The 16607-nt window shown below is 49.8% G+C and overlaps 1 protein-coding gene across 2 annotated transcripts in view; it reads right to left on the reverse strand.

Moving 5' to 3' along the window:
• Positions 1-1303: 1303 nt before the first annotated feature.
• LanB2 (laminin subunit gamma-1) overlaps positions 1304-16607 on the reverse strand; it is a 140019-nt gene continuing 124715 nt past the window's right edge. For both annotated transcript variants that reach the window (XM_080269103.1, XM_080269102.1), the window contains 3 exons: positions 7668-7839; positions 6187-6444; positions 1304-4549 (listed from right to left, as the gene is read on the reverse strand). In XM_080269103.1, coding sequence (XP_080125229.1) covers positions 3837-4549; positions 6187-6444; positions 7668-7839 — 1143 coding nt within the window. In that variant the 3' untranslated portion in view covers positions 1304-3836. The remainder of the gene's footprint in view (positions 4550-6186; positions 6445-7667; positions 7840-16607) is intronic.

Consider the following 16607-nt stretch of genomic DNA (forward strand, 5'->3'; position numbering starts at 1 on the left):
TGTACCATATGCATATCCCCCATGTATTCCTTCATATTCTTGAACTGCATCACCTACTGGACTATTTAAGTCCCCTCCCAGAACTATAATTTCATCATCCCCTGTACCACTTACCATACGTATTAAGTCATCCCAGAACCTATTTTTTTTTCTAAATCATCCAATCCAGCACGTGGAGCATATGCCAATATAATTGAAAATGTAACCCGACCGAACAAAATTTTCACTATCATCCTTTCACCCACTCTCAATACATTCACGACCTATTCCACCCATATCTTCTTAACCAACACACTCACACCACCATAGCCATCTGCCCTATGCTGTCAGAATATCTATTATTGAGAGTCCCTCCCTGCAATCATTCTGGCTGATCCTTCCTGCACACGTCCAGCATCCACCCACCTTCTACTCAATGTCTCAACTACTTCCCTCACTCTACCTCTCAGACTACTCACATTCCATGATACCACTCTGATCCCCTTGGGTGACTAAGTTTCCTCAGGTTTGTTTTTTTATTTTTCTCTCTCTTTGTAATAATCGGTAAAATAATGGCGAGAGACAAAGCACAGGCCCCACCCACCCACTCAGTCCCGAGTCCAGACATGGGACGTGGAACAGAGCCCACCAGCCATGACCAGTGGCTGTGGCAGTGGCCTCAGGGCACTCTGTCAGGACAGCTACAGGGACACCCTCCATGCGTGCCTTGGCATTGTAACTACCCTGCCATTATACACCCACTGATAAGGCAGCCTCCCGAGGTGCTACTCCTTGGTTCAGGTCCCTCTCCATTGGGCGGAAGCGGCAGTCTGGGAACTGCAAAGCCCTATCCCAGCCCCATCCCATCATGACCCCAAAATCTGTGCTGGCGGAGCCCCCATCACGCTTCCCCTTGCTACGTCCGCCACTAGGTAGCAGGGGCAAAGTTTCTTGGCCGCATGCCTTTGCTGGCGTCAACCCGTGACGTAGTGGGGTACGTTGTGTGATTTGTAAAGTGTACGTAGGGTAGTGCATGAAACAGAGGAAAGTGTTTGGAAGAGTATGCTGGTCTACTCTTCATGCAGTGTCACACTGAAGAGGTCTGCAAAGGGTCAGATATTCTGGTAGCTAGTGAAACAGGAGCTCCAGCTCTCCCTACCTTTCCTATCCCTTTTACTCCAACCTGGCCTGAAATTGCTCTTCCCAACATGATTGCCGAGTTGTAATAACAGACTATAATAATACTGTACTAGTCATGAAGTGCAATGACAAGGATGTCAAACAGGCTGCGAAAGGGTGAAATTATGGGCCAAGTTAGCGGCAAATGTGTATAGTTTACATTTTTGGTACAATATGCAACTTATTTTCAAACATTGTTTGAAATCCCACCTAAGGGGGGACCATCGGATATAACGGACTCGGCTTTATCAGATCAAGCTTTACCACAATTAGTCCGTTATAGGAAGGTTTTACTGTAAATTTGTATGGGCCAAACACACTCGCGAGGCTTCCGTAATACTTACTCCAAATCACAGGATAATCAGACAAAAATAATTAAAAGTTTTAATTCTACACAACATTGGCACTAGATTGGCAGTGGAAACAAAATGGCCAGAATTATGACAAGACGCACCAGCTGTTATCCTTGTCGTATCTTTGGTTAAATCTGTGTGGCCTCTGTTAAAAAGCTTGATTTTCAACATGGTAAGCCATTTATAGTGGTAGAGGGACACCTTCATGTGGTGGCACTGATATAACTGGATGGGACCACTGCAGGGGTGTATAAACGTCCGTCCATTCCCTCCCTACCCCCTGAAAGAAGAGGAAGAGGAAGCAGAACAAGAAAAAGAATAAAGAAGAAAAAAAGAAGAAAAAAAGGAGAAGGAGAAGAAAGAAGGAGGAGGAGGAAAAGATGATGATAATGAAGACAAAGAAGAAAAAGAAAGAGGAGGAGGAGGAGGAGATGAAGAAGAAGAGGAAGGAGGAGGAGGAGGAGGAGGAGGAGGAGGAGGAGAGTATTTCAGTCTGCAGTCTACCATGTTCACATTCTCAGATGTGAAATTTTGTGGACACTAAGTTTTGTGTGTGTGTGTGTGTGTGTGTGTGTGTGTGTGTGTGTGTGTGTGTGTGTGTGTGTGTGTGTGTGTGTGTGTGTGTGTGTGAGAATCTTCCTGTTATTCACCCCAGCATCCTCCTAATAGGGGATAGGAAAGTATCTGTGGGGACATTTATGTACCACCACAGCTGCGCCACCTCACTATATATCAGTGCCACCAACTGAAGGCACCCACTAAAGCACCAAATATCACTTATTAACAAAAAATAAATACAGTGGCCAAAGGAGAGTTACGAAAAATTTCTTAACTAAATCTTACGTATAAAAAGAAAGGACTTTTTAACCTAAGAGAGAGAGGCGTATTCTCGACCCCTTCTGCCTGATGATATTGTATGATTGTCTTGCTCACCTGATACTACCCAGTCTGTATTTCCTGCTGTCTTCCTCTGTCTGTCATACTGTCTTCCTGTGTGTATTTCTGTCATCCCCTGTCTGTATTATTGTCTTCGTTTCCTACTGTCTTTGTATTTCCTACTGTCTTCCTCTGTCTGTATTTCCTACTGTCTTCCTCTGTCTGTATTTCCTACTGTCTTCCTCTGTCTGTATTTCCTACTGTCTTCCTCTGTCTGTATTTCCTACTGTCTTCCTCTGTCTGTATTTCCTACTGTCTTCCTCTGTATATCCTACTGTCTTCCTCTGTCTGAATTTCCTACTGCCTATGACCTCCAGTCTTTCAAACGCAGTGTGTCCAGGCATCTGAAAATGAACGCAACATGAATTATTTTTTCTTGGAGGGAACAGTCTTCCGAGCTTCTGGCCTTTGGTTCCTTCTTTCTTGCATAAAAAAGACATTCATCATCAGGGTGAAGGGGTTAAAAATTACATAAAACTTAATATGAGAGAGAGAGAGAGAGAGAGGTAAATGAACTTCTGACTGTGGCATACAAACCATTCACACAGTAGTGTTTGTCTATCAGTAATTTCAAACCACAACTACGCAGTAAAATTAGGAGAGAGAGAGAGAGAGAGAGAGAGAGAGAGAGAGAGAGAGAGAGAGAGAGAGAGAGAGAGAGTATGGACTTCTGGGGCATAAAACCCACTCACACAGCAGCGTTTGTCTATCAGCAATTTTAAACCGTAAGTGTGCAGTAAATTAGCACGGTATATCCACACTGCATATCACTGGCATAGATTTTAACTTCCCTTGACACATTTTAACAACCTACTTAACACATGGATGCCTGGTTGTCTAGTGGGTTAAGGCACTCCATAAGGGTTTACGTTTGAGGGCTGGTTGGTATTCATTGCTTCCTTAACTCCTTCACAACGATGATTTATTCTCCACACAATTTTCTTTCCAGATCTCCTATACTCAGCTGTTATTCTTGTTGCTGCACCTCTGTCTGTCTAACAGAGCAGACGCATAAACCACAAGCAAGCTGCAGTCTTCCCACGAAGTTTGGAACAGGGTCCTTCCACTTGGCAAGTTGTAAATGAAGGATATACTGTACTAGCCATTGTTTTTTTCTGTCTTGCATTAAAAAATATTAATAATAATAATTTCTCATATCATCTATCAAGTCTCCAACAAGCTTGCATGTGTCGGCCTTGGTGGCGGCTCTTCATGCTGCTCAATCTCTGGCAACCAGATCCAGTTTGGAAAGTCTCTGCCAAGTTAGAATCATCTAGAGGCCGCAAATTTTAACTGGAAAATGAGCAGGAAAATACCTTATCGTTGTGAAGGAGTCAAGTGTTTATACCAATTAGCTAAAGGACAGGATGAATGACTTGTTGGATGGATTTAAGGCTCGAGTTTGGTCTGACTGTAGCAGCCGTCAGGAAGCGATATCTTGATCTCCTCAATATTCCGCACTTCTATCTGCAGCCGGCGTATCTCCTCCTCATAGTTGGAGATCTGCAACTCCTGCCAACCCTTTGCCTCTGTCAGCTCTGTGACTGTAGACTCTATGCCACTCTGATGGTATGCGAGCCTGGCTGCTTCAAGTCTTCGTTCCAGCAGTTCCAGTTGTTCTGGGTCCAGGTCCTGCGATCGTTCCAGCAACTCCAGAATCTCCTGAACGGTTTCATATGCTTCGTGGACTTTGGCGCTGGCTTCATCGGCGCGTTCCTTCGCCTGGTTCGCCTTCTCTTGGGCCTCCAGGACCTGCTCCCGATCCGCTTCAACCTGCACCTCGAAACCCTGCACCCTGGAGTCCGTCTCGGCCACCCGACCCGCCAGCCGGTCCGCCTCATCTTTCAACGTGCTTGCTTCGACCTTCGTTGCGTCTGCCTGTAGCCTCACGTCGCCCGCCTGTTCACTGGCCTCGTTTGCCGTGTCCTGTGCATCCCTGGCAATGTCTCGGGCGTTCTTGGCATCACTCTCAGCCCCCTTCAGTGCCTCCTCGGCCTCCTGTGTACGCGTCTCTGCCTCGATGATCAGCTGCTCGATCTCATCTATGCGGTTCATGGCTTCCTCTGCCTTTATGCGACTCTCCTGGACTTTCTGATCAAAATCTGAAGAAAGAAAATGGCGTCACACAGGACCAAGTTAATCATCGTATTGAATCGTTTATGAAGGCTCCAACATGCATGAGTCAGCCTTGGTCACCTAATGGCGGCTTTCCATGCTGCTCAGAATCTGGCAGCCTCCCTGTTCAGTCCCTTATCCCTAAGGTCACATTCTATGACCTCGTCCCAGGTCTTTTTCGGTCTTCCTCTCACAACCCCACCCCCAGTGTTAACACTTCTTACCTCAGTCGTTTAGAGTTGTAACCAAGGAAACTCATTTCTACCTCAGAGATCACTAACCCCTTCAGTTCAGTTGATGGCCAGGTGTAGTCAGACTGGAGGGTTGTTTTGACTAGTAACCAAGGAGTCCCATACCTACATCATTATTAAGGCTCACTGTATTTACAGCTTATCATCATCATCATCATCATAATATCAGTCACCACCATCATCATCATCATCACCATTATCATCTCTGTGATCATCACCATCATTGTCATCATCACTCATCACCAACATCATCATCATAGCTGTCATTATCACATCATCATCATCGCCATCATTATCATTATAAATCATCAACGCCATTATCATATCCATCACTGTCATCACCATCATCATCATCATCATCATCAACACCATCATTATCATCATCATCATCCAGAACTCTTTTCCCACCTAGGGCTGGAGTGAGGTAGAATTCATAGTAAAAATAATAATAATAATAATATTACACTCCCTCTTCTGTCTTTCTTTCCTTCATTCTTTCCTCTTCCTTCTGCCTGTGGGTGACTCTACACTGAGTGACAAGCCAAATGGTTTCCTGTTCACCAGGAAACTATTTACTACGCTGGGTGGTAACCATATAACCAAATTTTGGCGCCTGGTGGTTTAGTGGGTAATTATTGTGCTCCAATCGGATTGAGCCGGTGAAGGTTTATATCCAAGGGGTGGTTGGGGTTGATTGCTCATGTAATGCCACTCAGGGATGAGTGAGGTTGGTCACTCTCATCTTAAATGTCGGGACCAACTGCCTAGCCCCGGGCTCCTACGCTCCTCAAGGGGCAACGTAAGATTGGATAATGGATGGATGGATGGATAATCATCATCATCATCATCATCATCATCAATCATCATAATCATCAACATCCGGACCTCCTTTCCCACCCTAGGGCAGGGTGAGGAGTAGCAACGTCCAGACAGCCCAAATTTACCCATTCTAATGGGCCACACTTCCATTCACTCACCATTTGAGCCCCTGGAATCCTGGCTCATCTAATACGCCAGAAACATTCACCGCACTCTGCAGCTTCACATAAACGTATCCGATAGATAATAAATATAATAAATAATAATAATAATAATAATAATAATAATAATAAATAATAATAATAATAATAATAATAATAATACAGTAATAATAATAATAATAATAATAATAATAATAATAATAAATAATAATAATAATAATAATAATAATAATACAGTAATAATAATAATAATAATAATAATAATAATGAACAAAAGTCTCTCAAACAAAATGGGCCAAACACTCATTCACTCATCATTTAGGCCCCTGGAATCAATAATATGAGAGAGAGCGAGAGAGAGAGAGAGAGAGAGAGAGAGAGAGAGAGAATCACCTTGTAGAGTCTGCAGTATTTCCTTAGCATCAGTAAGTGTCTCCTCGGCCTTCTCCACCGCCCCCTTGGCCTGCCCCTCAGCGGTGTGTGTGTCAGCCAGCAGCTCTGACGTAATCTGCTGCTGGTCCCACGCACGGCGAACTAATTCACTCGTCTCCTCCAGCTGCACCTGCACGTCAGACAGCAGGCCCTCTCGCTGGTCCGTCAAATCCTGTGCCTCACTCTTGATCCGCTCGGCTTCCTCAGTGATGGACGCAGCTGCAAAATATAATCAGAATTTTATCAGTAGATGGGAGGGAGGATTTGATGTCTGGCTTTTCCAGATCTGTCTCTCCCAGCAGGCCCTCACTCTGATCCAGCAAGTCCTGTGCCGCACTCCTGTTCCGTTCTGCTTCCTCAGTAATGGATGAAGCTAGAAAATATAGTCAGAATTTTGTCAGGTGGGGGGATGGATTCAGTGTCTGCCTTCTTCATGATTGTAGTGACTGTTCTTATCATATTTTTTATACAGTAAATCCTCCAGTATGCTTGTATGCGTCAGTCTTGGTCACATAATGGCAGCTCTCCGTGCTGCTTGATCTCTGACAGCCTCCCTATTCAGTCCCTTATCTCCCAGGTCAAATCAGTTATGTTAAATTTTCAATTCTTTATACTGAGGGTCAAGGGAGTGAAAAAGGAGGCTGCCAGAGATCGAGCTGTGTTGACAGCCGCCATTAGGCGACCAAGGCTGACGCATGAATGTTGGAGCCTTTATAAACGATACAATATGATACAATTTGAGTTATCCCACACAACACTCTCTCTGTTTACAGCAGGACTGGCTGACATTTCCTTCGCCCCCCATTTCACCTGTATCACTCATAATGCACTCGTCAGTTCCTAAATACTTGTGTAACAAGAGGGGCACTCGGTGGAGCGCATCTCTCCGATAAGGGCAACGTAATTTCGAAACCAATCTTCATCATGGGTTAAGGTTTCTCATCACTGATTATGGTTTCACAAAAAAGTATTTTCCAGATCCAGAATCTGTAATACGATGTGGATCGGTCCCAAATGTTAACTGACTGTTCCCTGGTACATGGGCTATCGACCCACCGAATTTGGTCCAAATCTCTCATTTAGTTTTTGAGTAATCCTGCTAACAAACAAATAAACAAACAAACAGGAGTGAAAACATACTCTCCTTGTTGGAGAAAATTAATAGGCGAAATCTATCCATAGTCAGATGCCTGAATCCCATAAGAGGTGGTCATTATCATCATCATCATCAGTATCATTATCATCATCATCATCACTTCACCACCACACCATCATCAATATCACAACCACCACCACACCATCATCATCACCATTCTCACCATCACCACCACCACCATCCTCACAATTACCATCATCATCATTCCTAAGTACATCCACATCACCACCACCACCACTTTACCACCACCATCATCACCACTACCATCACCACCACCATCACTCACCTTCATTCCTCAGCTCCTCCACATCAATCTGGGGTATGGCCAGACTGGACGCTTTGGTAGATATGGCCAGTGCCTCTCGACTCGCTTCCCTGGCCATGGCCCTGGACGCATTGGCCAGCTGAAGTGTTTCGTCGTGAAGTGTGGAGAGCTCATTCACGTCACTGTTCAGAGCCTGTGTGGGATAGATGCATTATAGAGACTGACTAGGAGAGTGAATGTGCATGAGATGGAGAGAGGGGAAGGAAGACAGTCAGACGGGAGAGTGAGAGTGAGATGGAGAAAGGAAGAGACTGACTAGGAGTGAATGTGAGTGAGGTGGAGAGGGAGACCAAGAATGAAGAATGAGAGACTGACTAGGAGAGTGAATGTGTGAGATGAAGAAAGGAAGAGAGACTGACTAGGAGAGTGAATGTGTGAAATGGAGAATGGAAGAGAGACTGACTAGGAGAGTTAATGTGTAAGATGAAGAAAGGAAGAGAGACTGACTAGGAGAGTGAATGTGTAAGATGAAGAAAGGAAGAGAGACTGACTAGGAGAGTGAATGTGTAAGATGAAGAAAGGAAGAGAGACTGACTAGGAGAGTGAATGTGTGAAATGGAGAATGGAAGAGAGACTGACTAGGAGAGTGAATGTGAGTCAGATGGAGAAGAGAAAGAAGAGAAACTAACTAGGAGGGTGAATGTGAGATGGAGAGAGGGGAAGGAAGAGAGACTGACTAGGAGAGTGACTGTGGGTGAGATGGAGAAGGGAAGGAAGAGAGACTGACTAGGAGTGAATGTGCATGAGATGATAAAGGGGAAGTATTATGCAATGTATTCAGAGCTCAACTCTTTGTTCTCTGTACACGAGTGACTGATCTGGGGTTCCCTTCAAGACCGGGTCTTGAGCATGCAGCTAGAGGAACAGGGCATAAAAACTCAGCTCAACCAACCTTACAGGTATACTGTCACAGAGATATATAATGCCACAGCACAATATAATATACAAGTCAAAGGCACTATTAGAGACACAGATGACCCGGCTGGGGCTACTGGTGACTAGGCAGCTGCAGGTGTCGTCCTGGCGTAGGAGGGGTCCCATCAGGCATGCTCTCCCTCAGGAAACATGGGACTACTCCCAGTGGCTGGGTCGTCCGAGGTGGGCTGCTGGGCGGTGTTAAGGGAGGCCTTTTCTTGGTGGGGCCTCGGAGGTTAGGTCAGCCCTCAGGACAGGGGCCGAACAGGGCGAACAGGCACACTTCCCTGTGCCTGCTCCCAGAAGAGGACCACTCATCGGTGGGGCTGGGGAGGCCTCGGGCGGGAGTCCTGGGGGCGCCCCAGGGTGGCTGGGGGCTGTGGCCTCGCTTGGGTCAAGAGGCCGTCAGGGGCTGGCTGCAGTGTCTCTTCTTCTGGAAGTCTGACAGCGAGGGGCAACATTGGGGTGCTGGCTGCAGGGTGTTTATCCCATACGCACTCCAGCTGCAACTCCACTGGTTGGCTTGCTCTGCAGGGAGAGAGAAAGAGGGGCGTCCCACTCGGCCTCTGGAGGGGTGAGGCAAGCAAGGGACGTTACCCTTATGGGGTGTCACTGGGATAGGGGATGCGGGACATATGGTGGCCATTGCCTCCCCGATGGGTACAGGAGGCACCGCCGCAGTTCCACGGGACCCTGGGACAGCAGGTGAGAGATGGATGGTGGCTGACCTTTCCCCAGCGCAGATGGTAGCTGTCATCAGGGTTCTCCCTGGGACTGTTAAGGAACAAGTCCCACACCAATCCTGGCGAGTGATGGTCTGGCTGGAGAGCAATGTGCTGGGGTGGCGTACCTCTTGTTGGGTCTGTTGAGGGGAAGAGGGGCGCATGGTGGCGAGGGACATAGGACCGTCTGGCCCAGGCCCTCTACGCACTCTATGCTCCTCCCCGTGGTCCCTCCTTGGGGTGGGTGTTTCATCACCCTGTCTGTGGTCTCCGCTTCGGGTGGGTATTTCACCACTGTCGGGGGGGAAAAAGTCACATCCCCGTGGCTGGAGGTGGTAGGTGTCAGAGGTGGTGGTCTGTCTGGTCAGTGTGAGGTGCTGAAGGAAGGCATTCCAGTGGTGGGTGGGCAGGTTTGGTTCCCGGTGCTGGGCATAGGTTATGTGGAGGGTGGAGGTCTGCGGGGTCTTCAGGAGGAGGAGAGGAGGTGAGGTGTCCCCCAGATGCATTGGTGCTTCCCCTAAGCAGGGGTCCAGGACACTCAGCGGATCTTCATTTTTGGAGGTAGTGAGTGGCCTGTGTCTGGCAGCTGAATGCTGGAGAAGGGTGAGGTGACCTGGATTTTGAGGGGTCGCCAGGGACAGGTGCAAATCTTTGCCCTGGGGGGTTTGGCCACTGGAATTTTCCACTGATGTATCCTTAGAGTAATGGGGGATGTGTTGGGTGTGGGGGAGGTGGAGGTGGGCAGTTTGGATGGTGCTGGGGGCGCTGGGGTTGTGGGTGAGGGTGTGGATGCGTTCCTAGCTGGTGGGCGGGAGAGCTGGCCAGATCTGCTCGTGATAGTTGTGAGGACAGGTGTCGGTGGCAAGGAGCTGGTGTCACCTGGTGAGGCAGCCAGGCGAGGGGTGGTTGTTTATTTGGGTGGGGGAGTTCTTGCGTTAGGAGGTGGGGTTGTGGCCGTAGTCGAGGATGAAGTGCTGGTGTGGGGTTGCAGAGTGGCCAGGGGTGGGTAGGGGGGGCCTTCCGATTGTGTGGCGGGACCTGTGTGTCCTGTGGTGGTGGTGTGGTGGCGGGTGGTGAGGTGGGAGGTAAGCGTGCCGGAGGTGTGGCGGGGGTCTACTGGGATGGTGTGGAACTGGTGGACAGCAAGGTGAGGGACGTGATTGTGGAAGGGGGCATGGGTGAGGGCGAGGAGTGAGAAGGTGTGATGTAGCAGGTGTATGAGTCAGGTGTGTGGTTTGGGGTGGTGGGTGGGGGGCGGAAGAGCTGCAAGTGGTGGTTGCAGTATGTACGCGGGATGTCGGGGTATTGTATTGTTACTTGGTAGGGACTGGGGACATTGATGAGTGTGTGTGGCCCTAAGAACCGTGGTGAAAGCTTGGTCAGGACTGGTAGTTGAGCTACCATAACTGAGTCCCCTGGCTTGTAGGGATTGGAGGGGGTGATGTCAGGTTGAAGGTCTTGGTGTTTTTGTAGGTGATGCAGTTGGCTTTTGAGATGGTGAAGGGGGTCGGACATGTGGGATGTGGAGGGGGGCTGTAGGTGGTGTCAAAGGGGTAGGAGGAGCAGAGTTTCCCCGAACACTCGTTCATGAGCAGTAACATCGTCTTCTAGGGGGCAGGTGTTCATGCCCTATTGTACAATTTTCACATGTGCTGGCCAGTCCCCGTCTTTTGTTTCTTCAGTCCTGGTCTGCACCTGGTTGAGAAGGGTGCAGTGGCTTCTCTCGCATATCTTATTCCCTTGGAGCCAGTAGGGAGAGGGGTAGGAGAGTTGGTACCCAAAGATAGTGGCGAGCTCCTTCAGTATTTTGCTGGTAAGTTCCAGGGCATTGTCTGAGTGAAGGGCTTGGGGAATGCCAAAGTAAGGGAAGACGTGGCAGACGAGTGCATCGGCCACGGCTACGGTGTAGTGTTCCTTGGCCGGGCAGGCGATGAGGAATTTTGAATATGTGTCCACGAATGTAATGACGTATTTGTAGCCGGCTTTAGGTGGTAGGGGGCCAACGATGTCTACCGACAGCAGTTGCCATGGTTTGTGGGCAGTGATTTTTCCCGAAGGGCCAGACGTTTGTGTGATGTCTTTGCCTAGTGCACAGGCCTGGCAGGTCTGAATAACTTGTTTGGCCACGTTGGAGGGGCCGGGTGTCCAGTAAAAGTCATTAAAGACCTGTAGTAGTTGCTTGGTGCCCAGATGGATGCCATTATATGAGTGTAAGCTGGTCATGGCGTCAAGAGCAGTGTCAGGGTCGAGCACTATGTGTCCAGACTGGATGAGCAGGTGGTTGCCATGATGGTGGAGCTAAGAAAATAGTTGTGGTGGCATCTAGTTGGGGCACTCCTTGTTTTGCCACTGGTGTAGGAGGTCGGCAGCTATGTTGATGGAGTTGATGGGCAGTCGGGACAAGGTGTCAGCATTAGTGTGTAACTTGCCAGGCCAGTAGGCAAACTCGAAGTCTAACTCTTTGAGAGTTCTTCTCCACCTGATAAGCTGGGCATTGTGGGTCTGGGACTGGTGCAGCCATTGCAGGGACTGGTGGTCGGTTATGATGGTGACGTGTGTGCCCAAGAGGTAGGCTCGGAAGCGTTCCAATGCCCATAAGATGCCTAGGCATTCTCATTTGGTGGCAGCATAGTTTTTCTCCACCTGGTTGAGGGTACGACTGGCACAGGCGATTATGTGCTCTTGCCCCTCTTGGACTTGGTCAAGGACTGCACTGATCGCCACTAGGGATACGTCAGCGTATAGACGAAAAGGCAGTTTGTCGTCAAGGAAAGCGACGATCGGAGCAGTGATGAGCTTGGTTTTGAAGGTGTAAAACGCTGTAATGCAATCATCTGTCCAGGTGAATGGTTCACCCTTTTTTGTCATGTCATGGAGGGTCTTCGCAATGTTTGCGAACACTTTCATGAAACGCCGGTAGTAGGATGTGAGCCCAATAAAAGCGCAGACTTCTTGGATATCTCATGGCAGAGGGAGGTCTGTGATAGCACACAGTTTGTCAGGGTTGTGTGCTACCCTACCTTAGAGATGATGTGTCCCAGGAAGGACATGGACCGTTCAGCCAGGATGCATTTTGACGGCCTAAGTTTGAGCCTGGCCTGTCAAATGTGAAGGAAGACTTGCTTAAGATATTGGAGTTGGTCGGCCCATGTCCGGCTGAAAAAATTGACGTCATCCAGGTATGCCAGGCAGATGTCCCAGGTGAGGCCGCTGAGGACTGACTCCATTAGTTGGGAAAATGTAGCGGGGGCGTTGCAAACTCCAAAGGGGAGGACGTTGAATTCACAGTGCTTCCTGTTGCTGGTCGAGAAAGCTGTTTTCTGCCTGTCCTCCGGGTGTACAGGGACTTGCCAGTATCACGGCTGGAGATCCAAGGTGGAAAATCAGGATGCTCCATACAGGGAGTCGAGGGAATCGTCTATCCTGCGCAGCGGAGTGGTGTCTTTCGTGGTCACATCATTTAGTCATCTATAATCCACACAGAAGTGCATTGTGCTGTCTTTTTTCTTCATTAGGACGACTGGAGAGGACAAAGGGCTGGTGGATGGGGATATGACGCTGGCATTGAGCATTTCCTGGACATGCCGGTCTTCCTCGGCCCGTTGCTTGGATTTTTTTTTCGCCATAATGGTTGACGAATGGGTGGTCCTGTGGTGTGGATTTTGTGCGCCAGGTATGTGGTGTGGCCGAAGTCTGCCGGTCCTGATGCGAAGAGGTCTTGGAAGTCCAGAAGGAGGCGTTGGAGGCTGTCAGCCTGTTGTGGTGAGAGGTGTTCTGGCAGGGGTGGTAAGGTGGCAGGAGAGGAGGGGGGGTGCCATGGTTCTGTTTCTTTCACTTCACGGACCACTAATCCTCTGGGTAGGGTGAGGGGGGTGGAGATGTTGATGATGCATACTGCTCTGAGGTGGGGGGAGGGAGGAAGGTGGGGAATAGTAGACAGGAGATGGCTCCAGGAGGCAAGTTAGGAGAAAATAGGGTGGAGGTTCCAGTGGGCCTGTTCAGCTGAAGCCAGGCCTCGTGCTGAGGGGAAATAGTGAGGGAGGAGGCGATTGTAGCGGGAAATGTGGTGTGTGGAGGAGCGGGAGGGGTAATGGGGATGAGGGGAAGGGTAGAGGACATGACAGGGGGGAAGGGAAGGGTGAGGGAGAAGGTGGAGGTGTGCAGGTGCAGAATGGCTGGGAGAGGGGGGAGTCTGGAGGCTTCTGGAAGTGGAGACATTGCTTGTGACATTCAATGCTGTATGTAAAATTTGCAGGAGGTCCAGCCCCAAGTAGCCATCATAGTCAAAGATGATGAACTTGTGCTGGGTAGATACTTCCTGGTTGGTATTGGCACGCAGGGTCTGGGTTTCCCCAAGTATTGACAGGGGGTCATCCCCTGCATCTATGAGGTGAGCTGAAGTAGGGAAGAGCAGGCCGAAAGCTGAGGCATGGCTGGAGTAGAAGTGACTGTAGAGGCAGCATCTGGCTGCTCCTATGTCGACCAGTAGCTTCGCTTTTACCCCATTCAGTCTCATCTTGTCATAGAGTGGGAGGCGGTATTTTTGTGAGGTGGTCCTCGCCACCATGGGGAGGTGTAGGGGCGGTCCTAAAAAATCCAGCTGCTGCGGGGCATCTTCTTCTTCAGGCTCTATTTCCCCGGGATTGGCGTAGTCAGTGAGTGAGGCATCAGCTTCAGTGAACTTGTTGTCCAGGGAGGAGACTTTACGATGCACTTGGTTGGTAGATCGGCACCGGGCAGCTTTCAGCTGTTCACATATGTTGTGAATAGGGCATCGGTGACTACAGGCAGAGAATTCCCATGGGTTGATGGAAATAAGGTTAGTATTCTCCTTTGGGGTGGGATGCTTTTTGATAGGGAGTGCCCTGGGTATAGTGGATGTCACTGAAGTGCTTGCATGGACGTGGGGTGTCCATGGTTTAGGGTGCGGTGCCCACAGAGTCAAGAATTTGCTGACTGTGCCGATGTGCTGTGGGGGTGAAGCAAGCGGCTAGGAGGCGTCTAACCAGCTGGACGTCTTTGTCGAGGTCTCCCGTTGGGTCATAGATGGTGAAGTGTTTCCTTATGGTGCTGGGGAGGATCCTCAAGATATGTTGTTCCAGGGTGGCTGTGCCGGTCTCTGGGTAAGCGGCAGTGGCGAGTTGCCTGGCCTGGATGAGTGTGTCATCCAGGTTTTCGTCGTAGGTGAGGGTGTCGAGCAGAGATAAGGTGACAACTTTCCCTAAAAATTACGTGAGTGCTTGTGTCATGATTTGTGTGAACTGTGCCCATGTCAGCTCTGGGATGATCTTTGTGGTGACACCGTTTTGTCCAAGTGTGGTAGAATAGGGTAACTGTTGTTTTCTCTCTGTCGTGGTTAAGTTCTATGTTCAGTAGTGGCTTGATCATGCACACGTATGTGTTTATGTTGCATTGTTCGGGATTGAACTTTGGCAATTGTATGTGTGGTTTGCCCGCCATTTTGTTAGACTTTCCCTTTGTTCCTCGTTGCTCTCTGACCAGAACAAGAACCACAACTAGCCACCAGTATTATGCAACGTATTCAGAGCTCAACTTCTTGCTCTCTGTACACGAGTGACTGATCTGGGGTTCCCTTGAAGACCGGGTCTTGAGCATGGAACTAGAGGAACAGGGCATAAAAACTCAGCTCAGCCAACCTTACAGGTATACTGTCACAGAAATATATAATGCCACAACACAATATAATATACAAGTCAATGGCACTATCAGAGACACAGATGACCCGGCTGGGGCTACTGGTGACTAGGCAGCTGCAGGTGTCGTCCTGGCGTAGGAGGAGTCCCATCAGGCATGCTCTCCCTCATGAAACATGGGACTACTCCCAGTGGCTGGGTCGTCCGAGATGGGCTGCTGGGCGGTGTTAAGGGAGGCCTTTCCTTGGTGGGGCCTTGGCGGTTAGGTTGGCCCTCGTGACTTGGGCCAAACAGGGCGAACAGGCGTGCTTCCCTGTGCCTGCTCCTAGAAGAGGACCACTCATCAGTGGGGCTGGGGAGGCCTCAGCCGGGAGTCCTGGGGGTGCCCCGGGGTGGCTAGAGGCTGCAGCCTCACTCAGGTCGAGAGACCGTCAGGGGCTGACTGTGACGTCTCTTCCTCCAGGAGTCCGACAGCGAGGGGCAACATCGGGACGCTGGCTGCAGGGCGTTTATCCCATACTCACTTTAGGGCCACTCCAGATCCTCTCCAGCTGCAACTCCGCTGGGGGGCTCGCTCTGTGGAGAGAGAGAGAGAGGTGTTCCACTCGGCCTCTGGAGGGGTGAGGTCAGCAAGGGACGTTACCCTTACGGGGTGTCACAGGGGTAGCGGATGAGGGATATATGGTGGCCATTCCCTCCCCGACGGGCACAGGAGGTGCTGCCATAGTTCTGCGGGACCCTGGGACAGCAGGTGAAAGACGGATGGTGGCTGACCTCTCCCCGGCATGGACAGTGTCTGTTGCCGCAGTCCTGCTCCCTGTACAGGCAGCAGATGAGGGTCAGACGGTGGCCATTCCCTCCCCGGCGTGGATGGTCGCTGTCGCCACGGTCCTACCTGGCCCTGGGATAGCAAATGAGTGACGGACAGTGGCCGACCTCTCCCCAGCGCGGACGGTGGCTGTCGCCGCGGTTCTCCTCCCGGCAGAGTCTGCAGGTGAGGGACATACAGTGGCTGCTCCCTCCCCAGCAGGTACTGTGGACACCGTTGGGGTCTTGCAGGGGATATCAGTAGAAGAGAAGTATACGGTGGCTGTCTTCTCCCCAGCGCAGATGGTGGCCGTCATCGCGGTTCTACCTGGAACTGTTAAGGAACAGGTCCTACCCCGATCCTGGCGAGTGCTGGTCTGGCTGGAGAGTAGTGTGCTAGGGAGGCATACCTCTTGTTGGGTCTGTTGAGGGGAAGAGGGGCGCATGGTGGCGGGGGACATAGGACTGTCTGGCCCAGGCCCTCTACACACTCTACGCCTCCCCATGGTCTCTCCTCTGGGTGGATGTTTCACCGCCATGTCTGTGGTCCCTTCTTGGGGTGGGTATTTCAGGAAGGAAGAGAGACTGACTAGGAGTGAATGTGCATCAAATGATAAAGGGGAAGGAAAAGAGACTGACTAGAAGTGAATGTGCATGAGATGAAAAAGAGGAAGGAAAAAAGACTGACTAGGAGAGTGAAAGTGTGTGAGATGAAGAGACACTGACTAGGAGTGAATGTGAGTAAGGTGGAGGAGACCCAGGATGAAGAATGAGAGACTAACTAGAGAGTGAATGTGGGTGAG

This window comes from Coenobita brevimanus, chromosome 31 (assembly GCF_032717465.1).
Source record: "Coenobita brevimanus isolate Jiangsu-jjx chromosome 31, ASM3271746v2, whole genome shotgun sequence".
In the NCBI taxonomy this organism is placed as follows: Eukaryota; Metazoa; Arthropoda; class Malacostraca; order Decapoda; family Coenobitidae; genus Coenobita; species Coenobita brevimanus.